Source organism: Nansenia antarctica (genome assembly GCF_963989245.1).
Source record: "Nansenia antarctica genome assembly, chromosome: 10".
Classification (NCBI taxonomy): Eukaryota; Metazoa; Chordata; class Actinopteri; order Argentiniformes; family Microstomatidae; genus Nansenia; species Nansenia antarctica.
This window is the reverse complement of record NC_137680.1, coordinates 20,214,627-20,236,460: the sequence shown is the minus strand read 5'-3', so window position 1 is coordinate 20,236,460 and position 21,834 is coordinate 20,214,627. Positions and strand designations below refer to the sequence as shown.

Below are 21,834 nucleotides of genomic sequence, written 5' to 3'. Positions count from 1 at the left end.
TGGTCTACAGAACTCTCCCATAGCCACCCAAGGGGGTCCGGACTGTAACTCTATCCTGCATACTAATGAACCATTGAGCTCTTAACCCATTGTTGACGTAACAGGATAGCACTGCCTCTGACAATTACCTAGCCGACAGGTGGTCACCCAATACTACACTATCTAGTCAGAAAGCCTCTGAGGAGAAAACAATATTATAATTTAAGACAGTAACCTTTGGACAGGAAAATAAGATGCTGATTCCTGGCAAAGCTTATTCTGCCCTGGAATTCCTCTGCGATCTCATCAATAGTAATACGAGTTAAGCGGGTGGAATGCTTGAATAGACAGTTTGGTAGACAGTGACGATGCTCCACTTTAAACCTGACTATCAGAACAAGGTAAGCTGACCTACAGAGCTCTAAGTTACACACAGAGTGACTTAACACCCTGTGAGCAAATGCATTGCGTCCAGGAAATGATGCCTCATCATTAATGTTTTAAGAAAACTATTCTATTCATCTTGATACAATACCAGTCTTCTGGCATGTTTATCAGACTATAATGTGGTAAAATGTTACTCAATACATGACCAGAAACTTGGGTTTCATACTGTAGTCGGGAACTTTCCAAATAATAATAGTAATAACGTTGCAGTGCTTTAAGTGCTACTTTTCTTTTTTTGGAATAACCTACAATCGTTGAAAACCAATATGTGTCATATTTCTATGTAAGATAAAACCTTCAAGGACACGGCATTAAGTTCCTCTACGATCAAGTCCAATATGCAATATAAAGTAATGCAATGTTATGAAGAAGGATAAAAGATAAGACAATTCCAGAGTGACATTCCATTACGTTTATATTTATTCAGTAGAACTGTCCATAGACTTGAGTGATGAATGATAAATGGATTTCTTATTATCAACAATGTAGTGCGCTGACAGAATCTTCACTAAAAACAAGCATTAACTCCTTTCCTCAACTACACTCATCAAATCGAAATAAATTGTCCGAAAGTTTAAGGCTTTTTCTATTTTTTCAAGCCTACATCATTGTATAGCTATGTAGGGATGTTAGACTGCAGTCATCTACGTATACAATAGATATATATATATCACTTATTTGAGAGCGTATACAGTACTGTGGGCTAATACCTGGTTTCACCTGGGTTTATGGTGTTGGAGAGTTCAAGGTGGGACAAAACACCTGACACCCAGAGAGGGGATTATAAAGTTCCTTTTACACTGTTTTGTCACCTACACAATGGCTTCTAAAAGAAGCCTTGACTTGAGAAGGTTTGGTATACTTATAGTGGCCTCAGGCTGTGATACTCCCATGCCCATCGCCTGAGGGAGTGTTAAACGTTGGCAAATCGCCTGTGTCTTTAAGTTGTTTGAATAGTTTATAGGAGTTCTTAACTGTCCTGACACCCTAGGCAGTAAACAGCAAGATGGGAGTAAATGTACTGTTGGCATGCCCTTTTTACCCTCCTGAGTGCACACAGGCCTATTCTGTTGGGTTTATTCTCTAGGGAACTGAAGTATCAACATTGTTGATGGTACTGTAGATTGTGAGCTGTGATATGAGGAGTTGTTATGTCTCGAGCGTTTAGGAAAGAGCTGTGGAAACAGAGTGTCATCAGAGTGATCAAGGTAAGAGATTTCACCCAGTATAATGCAATGGTAAGAGGAAATGGATTGGAATAATGAGAGTAAACAGCTCCCTGTGGTTCCTCTGCTCAGTGTTGTGGACACAATGGTTTCCATGCTGAGTACTTTCTGCTGGTATTGTACATAACATGCTCTTATCTGGAGCGAAATAAGTGAGCTGAGGCTAATTGAACAATTGCACCAAAACAGGACCAAGCAAAATTACATTTTGTTTTTTGTGCTACACCTAGTTATTCACAAGTAATATGCAACTTGTAAATGTCATATGGATTCCAAGACATGGAACATACATTACAATAATGCATTTTCTTCACCACTCCCCAAAACACACTTCTTATCCTCAAGCTAGTATTTGCCAGATGTGTTTGGGGAGAACATTTCATTACACTCATTCAGCTCTTATCGCAAGGTGATAGTTTGCAGTTGAGGCGATCATTGGTGTGTACGCTTGGTGTGATGTGGTGTTTGTTTGCGAGTTGAAGCCTGAGGTGGCTGTTTACTCAGCATGAAAGCCCCTCGGTCTGGAGTCACTGTGAGGGAGCAGGTGTGGTGTGGCCAGTCGCCCAGCAACCACTGGCTTGGCTGGTATTATCTGGTATTTTCTTTCCAGTGGTTCTGGCAGTGTTGGCTGACTCACCATTCCCCTGTGTTTGCCATGCTGACACAGTGCTTTGTGTTTTCGCCCCGTAGATCAATAGCTGTGTTTGCTCTCTCTCAGGTCCAGGCTTGTTGACTCCGGCATCTGATGCATGACCTTAAGGCCTGCTGCTGTAAATCTTTGCCTACCATCATCTCCTCCTTCCACATCCTCCCACCAGAACTGTCTTTCCATCGGGTTTATCAATGAAGACGACATAGTCAATTTGGCTGTCTAGGCAGATTAGTGAGCTTACTCAACAGTGCGCACACGCCTTACAGTATTAATGGCATCCGATGCATCGAGAGGAGCAGACGTTTGATGTTTTTTTTGCCCAAGAAGTGCAATACCAAGTGATTTAGGACTTAATTAGCTACAAGACTGATTATAGTAAATAGATCCCATAATTACTTTACAATGGTGGGAGTGCAATACTTTATGTGCAGTGCTGAAATCACAAAATATGTGAGAACACACACAGACACAGACACAGACACAGACAGACAGACACGAACACACACACACACACACACACACACACACACACACACACACACACACACACACAATAAGAGCCTTTTTCAGTCGCAAAATGTAAAATTGGATGGCTCATGTGTCTCAACGATTTTAGTTGTTGATAGGTTACTATTTAACCATCGATGTTACTGTTTCATTTCCAGATGAACAGAAAGTTGTCGAGAATGAGGTTGAGAAATAAAAGACAGGCTTCCTAGTCCACTCTTCCAAGAACCCAATGTTGAATGTAGTGATTAAATGTTAATACCCTCTGTTTCAAAATGTTGGATGCAAGTAAAAGTGAAAACCTCTCCAGACTTCACAGGCTAAATTCCAGACAGACAATTGGGAGAATAAAAGTAGAGAGTTTAAGCATCTGCATCCGGCACATGAAATGCAACACAAAGTGTTCTTAATTTATTGGTTTGCCTTTTTTCCTGGGTTACCTAGCAGCACCGCCAAGCAACTCATTGTGGTAGATTTTACTATCTGTCCGTTTTAGAATGAGGCCCCTGCTACTGTAGCCTGGCGTGGCTAATGTTCAACAGTCATTGGTCCTGTTGTGTCTGTGTCTAACTGTATACAGGCTGACTAACGCTACAGGGTAGCAGTGCTATAGGGGACAGAGAAGGGGGAGCATCTGAACCACTTGACCATATTATCATTCAAGAGATGTTCGTGAAGGGAACCTATTGTTGTGTCCATTTCTCTTGTGGGACTTAGCATTGGAACTATAGACAGTAACTTCAAAGCAATGGATTCAGTGTGCATTGTGGATATTATTGGACATTTTCCCACTCTTTCAACGACAGCGTTTTCAAGTGTCCCATATTCTGCCGTCACGGTTGGAGCCTGAGCGTGATTGGAATTCTGTGGACGTGTAATTGAAATTCTAGATGGCCGACTCAAAGTCCAGGAGGAGTAAGAGGGAGCTTCACTCATCAGTGATATCTAATAGCCAGATTACTGCATACAAAGTATGTGTGAAGGTCCCTTATGTGTAGAATCACTGCCTTGAGTGTTAATTTATGCTAATGCATAATTTACTGTATGTAATGGGTAGAAATTTATTCATCTGTGTTAAAACTTGTTTTATTTTCTTGAGTCTAAACGAGTCTTTTTAGATTTGAAATGTTTTATATTTTATTTTATTATTGATGGGTATTGGAATGTTCAGCAATTTGTCTTGAAGGGAATGGAATAGTTTCTGCTCCTTTCTGTCACTGCGGACCGTTTATCATTGTGATTCAGAACTTTATGTTGCTCTCTTTCTGGTCGTTCACACAATTTCTTTCCTCATTCTGTATGTAATGACATTGAAATTGAATTCCGGTGCTAGTTTCATGTCTCAGACATCCACCCAGTGCTCTGTATGATACCTCTGTGTGTTGGGGTTGACTGTATGATGTCACTGTGTGTTGGGGTTGACTGTATGATGCCTCGGTGTGTTGGGGTTGACTGTATGATGTCTCTGTGTGTTGGGGTTGACTGTATGATGTCTCTGTGTGTTGGGGTTGACGGCCTGATGCTTCTGTGTGTTGCAGCAAAAGCTAAAGGAGGAGCGGGAAGCGAAGAGGGCCCAGCTGGATGGCAGACATGACTACATCCTCAGCATCGTGGCGTCCTGCGTTGGCCTGGAGAAGGCTGATGTGGAGGATGCTGTTCTGGAGGGTGCTCAGGTCAGACACAGACAACAGCAACAACAACAACGTTTGTTTTTAATGTTCCTCCATCAGTCCACAGTGGGGTAATACATAATTGCAGGAGACTGAATGAAGTCAAGACAAACATAACACAACCCACACGAATTCAAATGTATGTTAATCCTGAACTGATCCTCTGTTCTAGGGATTACTTTCTCCTGCTGTGACTGGTGGAGAGATGATTCAGTTACTTAGTCAAATGTATTTGTATTTGTAAGTACGCTTTGGAATAAGGCGTCTGCTAAATGCCAAAAATGTAAATCTCTCTAAAAAATCTCTCAAAGATTGACCGCATGGAGCAGTTCTTCGTGGCAGAGGGACTTCCTCATATCATGTTCTACTATCAGGATGTGGAGCCAGGGGAAGCAGGTAAGAGGAGTGTTGATCATGTGGTGAAATTATACAGGAATGTACTGTGATGACAGAGTTGTAGCCATTAGGCAAAGAGATATGTAATCTTGAGAGGAGAGGGGGATATCTGTCTCCAGTTAGACTAAGACAGTATCTATTCCTATGATGAAGATGTATAGCCTACACCTGTAACTGATTCAGATCTGTCTTTTTCCCCCCAGCAGGGGCAGCCTCGTCCCTCAGCCGAGGTAAGAGGGCCAAAGTGTTTGTCACCGAGGGAAAAGACGTGGCTCTGACCGGTGTGTGTGTGTTCTTCACCAGAGCTAACACATCCAAAGCCATCACATCTGAGAATGTGCACAAGGTGAACCTCCTCCTGACTATTCTCATCATAACCCCTCTCAATCTGCTCTGTTTCTCTACTGTAGGTATAGGGGTCAGTTCTTCAGCCAAAAGTAGACAGGACCGAAGTGTAGTCGTCCACTTTCAATGTGCATTCCTTAGATTAGGAGCGAGAACCTTGACATAAAACGACACTGGCTCGGGGTAAATGATCGCTAAACCTGCTACGCTCTGATTGCACTTCTTTCTGGCCGACTTGAATAATTGATCGTTTTTGCCTTTTGTGTCGAGTTTCCTTTCACGGACGGAAAGGTACAGGATGAGAGGTAGCGGCCCGCGGGCGGTCCTACCCATCGATCCTCCCTGATTTACCCCCCATACAAAGCTAATGAGCAGCCCTGATAGCCAGATGCGATCGTTCCGCCCCAGTGACAGTCACGTGACGTGAGAGAACATTTGACAAGGAGTCTCTCTCCTGCCCGTGAGGACATTGTCATTTGAAAAATCAAATATAATTAGCACGGCGGACATTTCCTTCAATTGGGTCTTGCGTAACGTTAAGATAAGCGTTAGATAAGCGCACTAATAGAATGGTGTGTCGTGCATTTTTATGAGCTTTTTTTAGATGAGGCTGTTTTAGTCTGCTCACACACCTGATAGAGATGAAAGCACACAGATACAGCAACAATTCCATTTAGCTAGAATGACCGTGCTATAGTCTGTCCGTTTATTGCCTCTAAAACACGTCTCTCATCCAAGATTGTACTGTATGTGTGTGGTCATCTGTCTTGTCCGTTGCCCTGGGTAGGATGTGAACTTTAACATGTTGGACACCACGGAGGTGGGCCTGCTGAAGAGCGTGGAGCAGCTGCTCTCGGAGATCTTCATCCCCACCCTGAGGAAGATGAACCATGGCTGGGGAGAGCTGGTCAGCCCACAGGCCCAGGTGGTCAAACAGGATTTCATCAGCTCACTGGACAGCTTTGTGTCTGTGCTGGCTGGAGCGCAGGAGAGCTTACAGGAGAAGGTGACACACGCATGCACGCACGCACACACACTCACACACACACACACACACACACACACACACACACTCACGCACGCACACACACACACACAAACACACACACACACACACACACACACACACACACACACACACACATGCACCTTGCATGGAAATACATTTAAAGTGAGAATTGATATCATTGACCATGAGCATTTTTTAGGTGAACCTAAAAGAGTGTGACACTTTCGACCTGAAGACCCTCAAAGGCCCCTCTGACTACATGGCTGTAGCCAACAGCACAGAGGCTACAGAGAAGATTGAAGCCTGCATGAAAATATGGATCAAACAGATTGAACAGGTACGGTGGGACCTGCAACTCAATGGTATCAAGCTTCAGAGATGTCAATTCTCCTCCACTGACCAGTGCTGTTATTGTGGTATGTGTGTGTATGTGTGTGTGTGTGGTATGTGGTGTGTGTTTGTGTGTGTGTGTGCGTGCGTGTGTGTGCGTGTGTGTGCGTGTGTGCGTGCACGTGTGTGTGTGTGTGTGTGTGTGTGTGTGTGTGTGTGCGTATGTGTGTGTGTGTGTGTGTGTGTGTGTGCGTATGTGCGTGTGCATGTGTGTTGTCCAGGTTCTGGCTGAGAGTGACCAGCTAAGGAAGGAGGCTGATGACCTGGGCCCACGGGCTGAACTGGACCACTGGAAGAAACGCATGTCCCGCTTTAACTACCTCCTGGACCAGCTGAAGAGCCCGGACGTGAAGTCTGTCCTGGGCGTGCTCATGGTGGCCAAGTCCAAACTGATCAAGGTGAGCTACTGTCTCTTCCACAATTATCATATATTGTAGGAATGCTACCAGAATAGGGAATAAATCATTCGAAAATGTTGGTTTTTTATAGGGGGAGAACCTTAACCCTAACCCTAAGATAATAATAATCTTTAACACTAGAACAGCCATGGGTGGGGTTCTCACCCTGAGTAAAAATGTTATATCTTTGCACTCGATCAAATTCCAGGATCCTCCTTTCATGACTTTTCCTAGATATGTGCGTTCTACCACCCAGTATCCTTACATTTTCAAAATCACATCAGGATAAGCTAATATAAAGCTATTTTGCAGTTTTTCTGTGTAAGAGGCAGGCTAATTTACAAGACGGCCAACTCAGCCGACGGCCAACAGCGCGGCTGTACTAGTGTCAAGTGTTACCCATCATCCATGCTTATAAACATGCTCCCTGTCGGATTTGAAGATATCACATTTCTGACCGACTTTATTATTATCTGTCCTTGCAGTCTTGGCGAGAGCTGGACACCAGAATCACCGACTCAGCCAACGAGGCCAAAGACAACGTGAAGTACCTGTACACTCTGGAGAAGTTCTGTGACCCCCTCTACAACAGTGATCCTGTGAGAGAACTCAACTCCCTTTAGCCTTCTTCACTTCACCATACTTCATATCATAGCATTTCATAGAGCATATAGCATATAGCATATCATAGCATTTCAATCCGTGTGAAATGAGTCATGTTATGTTTGGATGCTAATTGCTAACAGGTGTCCATGGTGGAGGCAATCCCGGGGCTTATCAACGCAATCCGAATGATCCACAGCATCTCCCGCTACTACAACACCTCAGAGAAGATTACCTCCCTGTTTGTGAAGGTAATATTCATGACGAAGCTCTTTGATGAGTCCTCCTACTGAGTTTGTTCCTTCCAGCTAACTTGAAATGTATCTTTTTTTTTTGCTTCGATGTCTCAACGTCTCAGGTCACAAACCAAATGATCACAGCGTGCAAGGCGTACATCACCAACAGCGGCTCGGCGTCAATATGGGACCAGCCTCAGGATGTCGTTGCTGAGAAACTCAAAGCTGCTATCCACTTGAACCAGGTACTGATTTCACCTCTCAAACTGTTTGTTTTCACAGGCTCAAACAGCACGGCAAATCACAGTATTCATCCACTAGAACAATCTGATCACAGTTCAGGGCTTACTTTTCGTTACTGCTGAGATGTCATGTTGTTGAATTCATTCATAGACATAGTACAACACTACCGTAACTCTCACAAGCCTAATCATTTGTAACTTCCTTTCCACGCCCCCTCTAATTGATTTTCACATGAATACTATCTAATAGGAGTACCAGAAATATTTCCACAAAACCAAGGAAAAGCTGGAGCAGAGTCCCTCGGAGAGACAGTTTGACTTCAGCGAGATGTACATCTTTGGAAAGTTTGACACGTTCCAACGCCGCCTCTACAAGATCCTCAACATGTTCAGCACCATCACTACATACTCAGCTCTCCAGGACTCCAAGATTGAAGGGTTGGAAACCTTGGCGACCAGGTTTCAGGTACACGTTGGAATGACTTCATTGTTTTGTTTTTGGATTTGTCACAGTTCGAGTTCAGTGTACTTTGTTCACTTATAGTAGATGTAGCTTAACTGATCAAACGACCAGGCATGAAAGGCATGTATTTTGAAGCTAAGTGAATGCTCCCTTTCTTGTTAGAAATATGACATATGTTAAATTAAGAAATCTAGGATAAATGCTGTTTGTTTAACTCAAATCGACACAAATCTGTGTGTTTAGTTAGTGTGTTTTTAATGTTTTGTTTGGAGTGTACATGATAACATATACAATACATTATCTACATTCTGTTTACACATAGCCTGGGGATAGTTGTTGTCATTTGGACAGTTTTATGAATGATTGTCTAAGTGTACATTAGTAATGCTAGCTGTCTGCTCTCTCTACTGCCATTGCTGGACAGACTGCAGAAATGCAGGGGAAATGGGAGGTAACTTGTGCCACAGAATGTTTCGTTGTTCAATCCAGTGCATGAGCCCTCATCATCATCTTACTTTCAGCATGCAGAGACACAATTTTACAAACCCCATAGACCTATACTAAACTCCTAACAACCGGAAATTAACAAAGTATACAGTTATGTTCTTTACTCACACACCTATCTATTTAATTCAAAAATGACTAGCATTTTCGAATCGTTATAACATTTAACCCATAATAAAGCGGATTAAGATCCATTACTAAGTCCGGGCCTTTTGTGAAAGTTGACAGTTTGTCCACACGCTATAGATATTTTATGGTAAGCTGTTCCTGGGAGCAATTACTGCTATTTTATACTCTGTTCATTTCATTTCATTTTATTTCAAGCCTTCACCTTCCTGTCATCATCTTTCTACATTCACAGTCTTCTCGTCTGATTAAAATGAAATGAAGCCCCAATTATTTAACATTCAACAGAAACATTGTGGACATTCTCTCAGCTGTCGTTTAAATTGATACAGACACGTGCATGAAGAGTGGATGTCATGTAGAGTTCATCAAAGGGCTTTGAAAGAACAAAATGACTTGTATTTTTCAGGGCATTGTACTGAACATGCAGAAAAAGCACTACAGTTTCCTGGACCAGAGAAGAACAGACTTTGACCAAGACTATGATGAATTCTGTAAAAATACCACTGAATTGCATGTAAGTTTGTCATGTTAGAACATAACCGGTACCTATCTGATACTAAATCTAAATAGTCTTATTCTTTTTTGGTGTGGTTGTTTATTTCGTCTCACTTTGGTTTCAGAACCAACTGAAGACCTTTATGGATAACACATTTGATAAGATTCAGAACACAGAGAGAGCTTTGAGCGTACTACAGAAATTTGAAAGGTCAGACCTCCGTTCCTTATTTTCATATTCCAGAGCAATGTTTGATTCGCATGAATAATTTATTCCCTTATTTCACCTCAACCTTTCTTAATGTCACCACACCGCACAGACTGGCCATCCCAGACCTGGGCATTGACGAGAAATACCAGCGGATCCTCCAGAACTACGGCAAAGACATAGAGATGGTCTCCCGCATCTACACCAAGCAGAAGATGGACCCACCCATCGGTAGGGACCTGCCTCCCGTGGCGGGGAAGATCCTGTGGGTCCGCCAGCTCTACCGGCGCATCCAGGAGCCCATGGACTTGTTCCAGGTGCACCCTGGGGTTCTGGCCACGCCTGAGGCCAAACGCATCATCCGCAACTACAACAGAGTGGCCAGGGTGCTCCTGGAGTTCGAGATGCTCTACCACCAAGGCTGGATGCAACAGGTGGGATGTGCCAAGCTAGACTTCTAGTAGACTTGTCTACTTGTCTCCCTACTGTACCCTACCTACATACCTACTATCCATGAATTCAGACCTTTTAAAAAATACAATGCTTATTCTGAAGTTTAAGCTTTATCCATCTGTAAAATCAGAAAGCCCACTATTTTCAGACTACAATGTTTCGAATTGTTCATTTCCGACCAGGCCAAGATCTCGTCTTACCTCTGTCTGTCTCTGTCTCTGCCTCCCAGATGGACGAGGCCAGAGTCGGCCTGCAGGCCTCTCTGCTGGTCAAATGTCCAGACACAGGGGAGCTGTTTGTGAACTTTGACCCTGAGATCCTGACTCAGATTCGGGAGACAGACTGCATGACAAGGATGAGGCTGAAGATCCCTCCCTTCGCAGCCATCCTGCAGCAGAAACAAGACACTCTCAAGAGGAACTACAACAAACTGCAGGTCCATCTGAAGTCTTAGTGCATCTTAACAGTTATGAATGGGGTTTTATTCATTAGAATCATATACGAGTGGAGGCTGGTGTTGTTAGGGATTCGGAGGACAAGCTCCATGTAATGTTCGATACCATTCCTCATTCCATTCCATGCAACGAGCCTCCGCTGTCATATGTGACACGTTCTAATGCTTTGGGCCTCATATCAGGATCTGTTGTAACGATCAGACTTTTCTTTCGAAAAATGTGAATATGTTTCCGCGTTGTTGAAAATCAATGACACATCGCTAGTCAACAAACACAGCTTGCTAACAAGCCTGCTAACAATGTAAAGTAGTGTTATAGTAAACTAGGTAGCAGTGGGGGATTACTTACCGAATCTATTGCGTTGCAGTATTTTGGCCTGACGAGCGAGTTTGTGTTGTGTTATCATTATCAACAACGTTGAAACGTGGTTCACGTCATACGTACATTTCTTTTCTGAATTGAATAGAATGTTCTACCATCTATCTATCCAGTTGGCAGTGACAGAGAACTCCAGAGTCAGGGCGAAGATTCAGAGTGCTTTTGAACAGCTGGTTATGCCCCATGTCGCCAAAGTGGATGAAGCCATACTGCCCGGGCTGACCTCACTCAACTGGACCTCACTGAACATCGAGAAATACCTCAGCCGTATAAACAGTGCACTCAGTAAGTACTGGAGCAGAGCTCAATCCCACCTGGTCAGAAATACCAGGGATTTTAGAATGACCCTAAAATACTCTGTTGCCATGGGAAGATGTATTTCCGGATATAATATAGCCTACCGTACTCTACTATACATCACCTCTCCAGTTTGAGTAGATTCTATCAACTGTTAGAAAAGTGTCTTAGTGGAATGCATGTTGACCCCCTGTGTGTGTGTGTGTGTGTGTGTGTGTGTGTGTGTGTGTGTGTGTGTGTGTGTGTGTGTGAGTGCATGTGTGTGTGTGTGTGTGTGTGTGTGTGTGAGTGTGTGTGTGTGTGTGTGTGTGTGTGTGTGTGTGTGTGTGCGTGTGTGTGTGTGTGTGTGTGTGTGTGTTTGTGTTCAGCGGACCTGGAGCTCCTGATGGACAGAGTGAACGATCTGGTGGAGTTCAGGATTGACGCCGTGCTGCAGGAGATGAGCTCCAGCACGCTGTGTGTGCTGCCTGAGGAGGAGCCTTTCACCTGCGAGCAGTTTGTTCAGACCACCAAGGTAAAGACAGGCTCCCTGGCTCCATTGCTTTTTAACACTAGGACAGCCGTGCCTATTTCACCTACTATTAGAGCCGTCTAATAGCCCCCCCGCTTTCGAATGGAAATCTGCTATTTACACACAGAGATCACTAGAAGGCGCCTCTTGTAAATTAGCCTGCCTCCTACACAGAAAAACTGCAAAATAGCTTTATACTAGCTTATCCTGATGTGATTTTGGAATTGTAAGGATACTGGGAGGTAGAACGCACATATCTAGGAAAGGTCATGAAAGGAGGTTCCTGAAATTTGATCAAAGGTATAAAACATGTTTTACTCACAGGGTCACCATGACTCCACCATGGCTGTTCTGTGGTTTGTTACAGACAGCTGTTTTCTAGTCAGGAGTAAAGGCCCGTAAATGTACCGTGCCTCATTAACTCATGAAGTGTTACTGATATTAAAATTGCATTACAAATTACAATTGAATGACGACAGTTGTTATTAGGGCAGTTCTTATCAATGCTTTAGTATTGAGAGCCTCATTGGTTAGACATGGCTGGCACCGATGCTGTCATCACTAAGGTCATGAGTCAATGATGAGTCATGCTTGTCAATTAATGAGGCAAAACCGTTGCATAGTCATCACCTGCCTCTAATGATAGCTAATGCGCACACTCCCTTCCACCGCTGACAATATCGACAGGCTAAATCATGATACAGTAAGACACACAAGTGTGATTTCAGTTTTTATGTTATGACAGTGTTCATTCATGCTTTCAGCCACTATGGCCCCAGACAATGGAACAGCTTGCCGGAAGACTTGAGGGTGGCAGAGAGGGTGGATATCTTTAAAAGAAAGCTTTAAACACACCCTTTTAGCCTGGCTTTCTATCTAGTGTTTATCTAGCAACTTGCACTTTTACTCCAATTTCTTATCTCCTATGTCCTTGTTTTATTCCTAGTTTTATTGTGTTGTGTTTGATCTCTTTCTTATCTCCTATTTCTCGTTTTATTGTGTTTTATTTACTATTGTTTTTTTATGTTCAGCACTTGGAGTTGCGTTCATTGTATGACTTGTCGTGAGCTTGGAATTATAAGGTTCTATCTCCATTTAGGGTAGTTCAGAGATATTGAGCGACAACGTTTTTACATTCCATTATGTTTTGTGAGATGGAACCTTTGTATTTTATGAATTACTAACTCAAAAATGGCAACATTTAAACAAATAACACCACATAGGCATTAATAAACACCTAATGGATCAGATTATGTAAAAAAACATGATGATTTTATGTAGATTATGTAGAACCTTATAATTCTAACATCACCTTGTCCTATATAAATAAAGTTTGATGGATCGCTTAATGTGGTGTGTTTTCCTGTGCCATCCAAGGACCTATGCATCAAGGGGGCTCAGAGTCTGCACACCAAGAGCTCCCTGGTGGAGGAGGCCGCTAACGAGCTCATCAATATGCTGCTGGAGTTTGAGCAGCACAGGGAGGAGGAGGAGGAGAAGTTTCCAGATCAGAGTCGGACTGAGAGCAAAATGGACCACGTGGAGAGTGAAGGTACGGGATTCTTACACACGTTTGACGCAACACCGCAAGACGAAGGTCACGATCCGAAAGACGTAGCTTGTGGCTTCACAGAAAAATCTGTATATACGTATATATTAAAAAAAATAGGGGTGTACGCACAGCAATGTCCATGATGATGATGAAAAAAAAAATAGGGGTGTACGCACAGCAATGTCCATGATGATGATGAAAAGAGTGGTGTTTAAGACGAGTCGGGGTCTCGTCGTCTTCAAGGTGAGGAGGAGGACAAATCGGAGGGTCGCCTGCTGTCTCGGAACACGGCGGCGGTGGCCAGCGCGGGCCCCGCCTCCGCCTCCCCCCTGGTGAAGAGGAAGAAGAAGAGAGACATCATGGAGGTGATGGAGGGGGAGGCCCAGGAGCTGCTCTCCCACTTCAACCACCGCAACGTGGACGCCCTGCTGCGGCTCACGCGCAACACCCTGGAGGCCCTGCGCAAGCGCATCCACGCCTCCTCCCTCATGCACTTCCTCGGTAAAGTCTGCATTCAACATAGATGTGGGGTGGGGGGGGGGGGGGGGCATCTATTTGTATTAACACTAGAACAGCCATGAGTCATTTGGCCCTGTGAGTAATTTTTCTTTTAATATCATGACGTTTCCTAGATATGTGCGTTCTGCCACCCAGTATCCTTCCATTTTTCAAAATCACATCAGGATAAGCTAGTATAAAGCTATTTTGCGGTTTTTCTGCATAGGAGGCAGGCTAATTTACAAGACGGCCAACTAGTGGTCGTTGTGTGTAAATAGCAGCTTTCCATTGTAAAGACTATGGTAATTTGAACCCGATTTAGAGTAGGTAAAAAAAGGCATGGCTGTTCTGGTGTTAAAACAACGAGTTGGAATATAAAGCTAAACCATCCAGTGATAGAAGGTCTCGGAAACGGTCCTAGAACGATCTTCTGTAGAACGATCTTGTGTAATAAGTGTAATCCGACACATAGGCCTGCTGCAATTTGCCGTTCACACTTACTTACTCTGAGCTTGTCACATTAGCTCGAGGGTTCGGCTCGAACGAGCTGCCCGTCGTTCCCATGGTAACACGTCTCCGTGTCCTCCCGGCAGCAGAGAGCGACTCTCCTGGCCGTCTGAAGAGCGGAGGGCAGCAGCCCATCTTCAGGGCCAGCGTGACCCTCGCCATCCCCAACGTGGCTATGGTCCCGGCGCTGGACGAGGTCCAACAGGCCCTGAACCGGGCCGTGGAGTGCGTGGTCAGCGTCAGCAAAGGCGTGGGCCAGTGGAGCAAGGAGAGGATCTCTAAGGTGAGGCTTGGCTTGGGCTTTGGACGTCTTTGGACACTCCAAAACCTCAAGAAACCTCACCGTGCTCTGTGAAAACGAGGTCTGAATGAGTTTTCACTCCTTTCGTTCTCTTCCTACACTCACTGAGGGTAGAAAGGAGATGGTTTTAGTCTGTCGTAAGATTGAGTTTTAGGCGAGGCCGTTAAACAGAGAGCAACACCCTCACACCCTGTGTCTGTCTGTCTGTCTGTCTGTCCTCCTCCACCCTGGTGTCTGTCTGTCTGTCTGTCTGTCCCCCTCCACCCTGGTGTGTGTCTGTCTGTCTGTCCCCCTCCACCCTGGTGTCTGTCTGTCTGTCTGTCCCCCTCCACCCTGGTGTCTGTCTGTCTGTCCTCCTGCAGAGGAAGATGAGTGAGAGGCGCATGGCGGCTCTGAGAGGAGACAGCAGTGACAGCGACTCAGAGGACGGAGACACGACGTACCGGAGCCTGGCTGGTACGCTACGCAACACTACGCAACGCTACACAACACTACACAACACTACACAACACTACACAACACAACACAACACTACACAACACTACATAACACAACACTACACAACACAACACAACACTACATAACACAACACAACATAACACAACACAACACAGCACAGCACAACACAGCACAACACTATACTACACTACACCACACAACACAACACACCACTACATAACACAACACTACATTACACAACACAACACACCACACCACAACACAACACACTACTACACAACACAACACCACACAACACACCACACCACAACACCACATAACACTACACAACACAACACAACACAGCACAACATAGCACAGCACAACACACCACTACACACCACACCACAGCACAGCACAACACAACACTACACAACACACCACAACACACCACAACACACCACAACACAACACAGCACAACACAACACAACACAGCACAACACAACACAACACTACACAACCCACCACAACACACCACAACACACCACAACACACCACAACACAACACAACACAACACAACACAGCACAACACAACACAGCACAACACAATACAGCACAACCCAACACTACACTACACTACACAACACGCCACAACACAACACAAGACAACACAACTCAGCACAACTCAACACAACATACCACAGCCCTCTACTCTGCCAGGCACCAGCCTTTTTCTCATTTTACAGCTCAGCGGAGCACAGCTCACTCTGACTTGAAACAGACATTTAAGGGCCACCCAAATACCCATCCCATCAAAGCAGGCAGGTACATCTCATCCAAGTCATTCCATCCACGCTGCAGCTATGGTGTCAGGCAGCTAATGTAAGATGAGATAACATAAGATGGTGGTAGATACAGGAGCTTTTGATGACGGGCAACATCATCAGCTACAGTCTTGTGCACCGAATCTGAAATCAAAGCTCTGGTTCAGTGGATTTTGCTCATTAACTTCCATTCCTATGGATGGGGCTGGAGTGTTGTTTAAAGTTTCCTCCTTAAAAGAGAAAGCTGATGTGGTGGCCAACACATTTTCATGAGTGGTGTTGTCATTTGCATATGTGCATATGAAGATGAGAGGAGTTGGCTCTCTGCTTGTTTATACTTGTGTATACTTTGGATTTTGCTGGCGCGGAGGGAGGTGAGATGTCTAATTATTTGCTGTTTCCTCCAGATGGCAGCACATCCGACGTCTCTGCTTCTGTGAACCAGACCGTACCGTTCCAGACCAGGAACTACTATAAGAGTGTGTCTGAGAACAAGGAGATCGTCAAGCTGGTGTCTGTGCTGAGCACCTCAATTAACTCCACTAAGAAGGTACAGCCTTCGGAAAAGAGGATGTAAATAGTACACATGCAGTAGAGCTTACACATAATGCCTGTGTTTCTCCTCTTTTGGGGGGAAGGGTTAGTCACTATACTCTCATGGGCTATGTTCATTCATAGTCATGTTTCCTCACTATCTGTTGAATCAAAAATCCAAACGTTTTGTTGTGTTGATAACATTTTAGGCTTCCCCTGATGAATCTATTATCTTTCGCATGTTGTGTTTTTGTAGAATATACTTGTCTTATTTTTACAGACCACAAGCCAAATGCTAAATGCTAAATAATATGTGACACAGTCTGATCATTTGGTCCGCATGTCGGCAACCAATCAAAATGTTCGGACTTTTCTTTTGAAACACGGAACTACGTTTCAACGTTCTCACTAGTCAAGCCAAAACACTGCAATGCAATGGATTCAGTGAGTAATCCCCAGTAATCCCCCTGCTACCTAGTTAACTAGAACACTACTTTACATTGTTAGCAGGCTCACAAAACAAGCTGTGTTAGTCGACTAGCGAGTGTGTCAGTGATTTTCAACAACGCGGAAATGCATTCACATTTTTCGAAAGAAACGTCAGATCATTACATCAGATCCCGATATGAGGACCAAAATGATCCGACTGTGTCACATATGACCTGGTCACGTAGCGAGGCTGACACCTGTGCTTTTGGGCCGGTGACTAGGAGGTGATGAACGCCCTGGACCGCTTCAGCCGCTACCACCACATCTGGAGGAAGGACCGGGAGGACACCATCCAGAAGTTCAGCCAGGGCAGCCCCACGCTGTCCGAGTTCGAGTCCCAGATCATCTACTACCGAGACCTGGAGCTGGAGATCAACGCCGAGCCTGAGTTCATCACAGTGGGAGCGCTGGCCCTCTTCACCGGTATACCCTTACTGTCTGTGACGCTAGCGTAACCTCATATACTGTACTTCACTACGCTGCTCACTCCGTTTTATGGTTTGACTCTTCAGGCCACTGTACAGCAACACACAGCTAATGGTAGTGTTGTCATGTTGTCTCGCAGGACTATTCTATCAAACTGACCGTGAAGTAAAGTGTGGCAAGGCTGATTCTATGATGTTATACAGCAGTACAGAGTACAGCTTTTTCATCTCTTGCTTTTTTGTTAACATTGATTAAATGGATGTTCTTTGTCAACATTAAGAACGTTGATATGCTGATTCACGTTCTGCTGCTATCACCTATTCTATTGTTGATGCTCTGATGCTATTGTATATACTATACTAGCTATTGTTGATAGTTGTCTATATCCTGCTTATTCTTTTATTGAGAGTTGTTTATATCCCGCTTATTCTATTATTGATTTTGTATTTCTGCTGCAATGCCAATGTCTAATTGAACCTGTACCCAAGAATTTTACTCCTTGTATCCGTACATTGATGTAATAAAAGCAATGGCCCTATCGCTAACCACGCCCCCTTTGAAAACTCGGACAAACAAACAACGCTTCACTGACAGTGACTGACTGACCGACCGTGACTGATTGACATTCAATGACTTACAATGGCGGGAGTTGGCAAATTTCTGATTTCTGATTTACCACAGCAAGTAATAGACATGTTTTTTGACAAGATGACAAGAATATTTCGTCTAGAAGCTTTTCACCATCAGATATTAGAGAGTTGTTTGTCCGAGCTTTCTGCCTGTAGTGACTTTTGCTATGATATGATTGGACAATTTCTATTTTGGGGCGTGGCTTAGCGATAGGTCCGTTGTACTCCTTGTATCCGTACGTTGATGTAATAAAAGCGATTCTGATTGTGATTGTGATTTCTCTCCAGCTGATCTGAAGATGGCCCTGACAGCGGAGACGAAGAGCTGGATGGTGGACTACGGCCTCCACTGCAACAGGAAGTACAGGATGGAGATGGAGAACATCTTCACCTTGGTGGACGAGGCGGGGAAGAAACTGAACAGGCCGATCAAAGACCTCGACGACATCCGCATCGCCATGGCATCGCTGAAGGAAATCAGGGAGCAGCAGATTTCGATTGATTTCCAAGTAGGCCCCATAGAGGTACGAGACTGCAAAAACACCTTTCAGACAGATACTTCACTGCATGACAAATGGGTCCTATGATAAATCCATTCAGACTACAACAATCTGCTGATAAATTGCCTGCTGTGGTACAGTATGACATATAAAACACCAACATTAGATTTGGTTAAATTCCTGTTATAATAATGTGCAAAAATGGCAAACGTGATATGACGTGATTGAATGTCTTTGTGAGAGATCTTTCTCCTGTTAATTCCTCAGTACTATTCTCCATTCCCTTATCCCTAGGAGTCCTACGCCATGCTTCACAAGTACGAGCTGTCTGTGGCGAAGGAGGAGGCAGAGAAAGTGGACACACTACGCTACACCTGGGAGAAGCTGCTCTCCCGGGGCACAGAGGTCCAGAACGAACTAGTGTTTCTGCAGCCCAACTTCAGAGGAGAGCTCATTAGCAACGTCCAGACGTTCGTTCAGGACTGTGAACATTTCTATCAGGAATATGACAAGGTGATGACACACGCCCCAACACAGCTCTCTGAAGCTGTTGAAACCGTTACTTACTTTCAAAGGATAATTAGTGTGCTCTGAAGGGGAGTGCTAATGGCCTACTACTACTTCACTGCCAATGGCCTGGATTACTTTCTTTACTTTTACTACTTCTTGCGATGACTGATGGATAGATGATTCACTTACTTGTAAGACAAGTGTATTTGTTGTAAGTCGCTTTAGATAAGGGCTACTGCTAACTGCCCAAAAAGTGTAAATGTAAAATGTACTTTTGATTCCCAGGATGGGCCCATGGTGGTTGGACTAGCCCCCCAAGACGCGAGTGACAGACTGATCATGTTCCAGGTGTGTGCTTCTACGGCACTGTGCATGAGAGTCATAATTATGTCTATTTCTGTGTGTCATCCATACAAAGCTGTACATTTCATGAGAGTTTCTGTGAGATGTTGTCATCTGGAATCGTATTGGATATGGCCTGACGGTCGTGTATACTGATGTGTTGATGATGGGAGGATATCCTTTTTCTTTCTTTCAGAATCGCTTTGACAACCTGTTCCGTAAATACATCACATACACCGGAGGAGAGGAGCTATTTGGCCTGCCGGTTACCCAGCATCCTCAGCTGCTGGAGATCAGGAAACAGCTCACCCTCCTGCAGAAGCTCTACGGCCTTTACAATAGCGTCATCGACACTGTCAACGGCTACTATGACATCCTCTGGGCCGACATCCACATCGAGAGAATCAATAACGAACTCCTTGACTTCCAGACACGGCAAGTGATAAAAGTAGAAAAAATAAATTAACATCCCCCGCCGCTTTTGTGGTCTGATATTGAAACCCTCCCTCAGGCCATCATGTAATACGTTCCATTGAAAGGCATGAATGCTCCAATGGATTTCAATTTCACTGTCCCAATCGGAGTTATCGGAACGCTCTGTCCTCTAAAGGCGTTCTGTCTTTGTGTTCGTCATGGCCAGAAATGAAGGTTTGAGATATCTCCATACGGTGCACAAAGTTATTCCACCCAGGGAAAAAATACTGTTGAGTCTAATGTTTTCAGGTGCACCTTTAAATGTACAGTATGCGGTTTCCTTATGCATGGTGTCAGCAAAACAGGCATACATGTGAAAAGAGGAGATTTTACTAATCCTTGTTCCATGTAATGTCTGTCCTTGGATATGCAAATACATCGCACAATAGCCACAATGTAAGCCAGAGACAATCCTATGAGCTCTATCCTATGAAACTATGCATACTAGGAAGAAAATGTCTTCTTCATTCAAAGCATCGATTATAAACGTCCTTGAGGAACTTAATCTGTGAGAAGTGGTTCAAAAACGTTCTTTTTTTGGCCCTTAACAGATGTCGCAAGCTGCCCCGTGCACTGAAAGAGTGGCAGGCTTTCCTTGACCTAAAGAAAACTATAGATGAGTTTAACGAGTGCTGCCCCCTGCTGGAGCTGATGACCAACAAAGCCATGATGACACGCCACTGGAAGAGGATCACTGAAGTGACGGGGCATAGCTTCGAGGTGGAGATGGACACTTTCAAGCTACGCAACATCATGGAAGCTCCGCTCCTCAAATGCAAAGAGGAAATCGAGGTGAACATTCATGCAGCCTACGGCCAAACACACATTCCCACTGGAGTTGAAATACGACTCATGACCTCATTTACTCTGGATTATAAACATTTAACGGGTTCTCTTGACATTAGAGAATGTTTATGGTCCAATAATGTCTGCGGTGTTATTATAATTAAAGTATTTATGCCGTTTTTATTCCGCTCTGTTAATCTACTAGACGTGTTTATTCTCTAGTGGATATATCACAAAGGCACGTTGTTGTATATATCACCCTGGCAGGACATCTGCATCAGCGCGGTGAAAGAGAGAGACATTGAGCAGAAACTAAAGCAGGTGATCGCCGAGTGGGATAACAAGACTTTCACCTTCGCCCACTTTAAAACCCGAGGGGAGCTGCTGCTGAGGGGAGACAGCACCTCCGAGATCATCACCAACATGGAGGACAGCCTCATGGTGCTGGGGTCACTCATGAGCAACAGGTAGACCGGAGCTGACCCGAATGGCGGTGAAGGTGGAGGTGGAGGAGGAGGTGGAGGAGGTGGAGGAGGAGGAGGAGGTGGAGGTGGAGGAGGTGGAGGTGGAGGTGGAGGAGGTGGAGGTGGAGGTGGAGGAGGAGGAGGAGGAGGAGGAGGAGGTGGAGGAGGATGAACTCAAACTATTTCTCATCATTTCAGCACACAGTTCGATTTGTAATCTAAGAGTTCAACTGTAATACTCTATGTTTAGAGAATGGGTTTGTTTGCGACGTATAACCCCCGCTTCTGCATCCCTGGTGTCAATGAATGGCACGATGAGGACTGTCTTGGTTTGTGTGTTGACTGTGCTTCGTTCAGATCTTCTTGACCGATTCCTGAATTCTCCGCAGATATAACACTCCGTTCAAGGCCCAAATCCAAAAGTGGGTTCAGAACCTGTCCAACACGACTGACATCATAGAGAACTGGATGACTGTCCAGAACCTCTGGATCTACCTGGAGGCTGTGTTTGTGGGTGGAGACATTGCCAAACAGCTTCCCAAGGTAAGACCCAAAACCACCTTTC

General features: G+C 44.5%; 1 protein-coding gene across 3 annotated transcripts in view; it reads left to right on the top strand.

The window, feature by feature from the left end:
* dnah5 (dynein, axonemal, heavy chain 5) overlaps positions 1-21,834 on the top strand; it is a gene marked incomplete at both ends in the record, with an annotated part of 112,840 nt that overhangs the window by 6,114 nt on the left and 84,892 nt on the right. The window contains 30 exons of one of the 3 annotated variants that reach the window (XM_080540147.1): positions 4,350-4,484; positions 4,793-4,886; positions 5,081-5,223; positions 6,010-6,228; positions 6,431-6,568; positions 6,843-7,019; positions 7,505-7,618; positions 7,766-7,873; positions 7,981-8,103; positions 8,351-8,566; positions 8,988-9,014; positions 9,603-9,710; positions 9,817-9,902; positions 10,012-10,333; positions 10,582-10,788; positions 11,299-11,470; positions 11,851-11,996; positions 13,371-13,532; positions 13,800-14,046; positions 14,637-14,833; positions 15,214-15,307; positions 16,523-16,665; positions 17,360-17,561; positions 18,482-18,717; positions 18,988-19,206; positions 19,489-19,551; positions 19,742-19,980; positions 20,571-20,811; positions 21,073-21,272; positions 21,659-21,812. In XM_080540147.1, the coding sequence (XP_080396273.1) occupies positions 4,350-4,484; positions 4,793-4,886; positions 5,081-5,223; positions 6,010-6,228; positions 6,431-6,568; positions 6,843-7,019; positions 7,505-7,618; positions 7,766-7,873; positions 7,981-8,103; positions 8,351-8,566; positions 8,988-9,014; positions 9,603-9,710; positions 9,817-9,902; positions 10,012-10,333; positions 10,582-10,788; positions 11,299-11,470; positions 11,851-11,996; positions 13,371-13,532; positions 13,800-14,046; positions 14,637-14,833; positions 15,214-15,307; positions 16,523-16,665; positions 17,360-17,561; positions 18,482-18,717; positions 18,988-19,206; positions 19,489-19,551; positions 19,742-19,980; positions 20,571-20,811; positions 21,073-21,272; positions 21,659-21,812 (4,932 nt within the window). Of the gene's footprint in view, positions 1-4,349; positions 4,485-4,792; positions 4,887-5,080; positions 5,224-6,009; positions 6,229-6,430; positions 6,569-6,842; positions 7,020-7,504; positions 7,619-7,765; positions 7,874-7,980; positions 8,104-8,350; positions 8,567-8,987; positions 9,015-9,602; positions 9,711-9,816; positions 9,903-10,011; positions 10,334-10,581; positions 10,789-11,298; positions 11,471-11,850; positions 11,997-13,370; positions 13,546-13,788; positions 14,047-14,636; positions 14,834-15,213; positions 15,308-16,522; positions 16,666-17,359; positions 17,562-18,481; positions 18,718-18,987; positions 19,207-19,488; positions 19,552-19,741; positions 19,981-20,570; positions 20,812-21,072; positions 21,273-21,658; positions 21,813-21,834 lie in introns of all 3 variants that reach the window. The other 2 variants (XM_080540149.1, XM_080540148.1) reach the window with 2 other exon arrangements.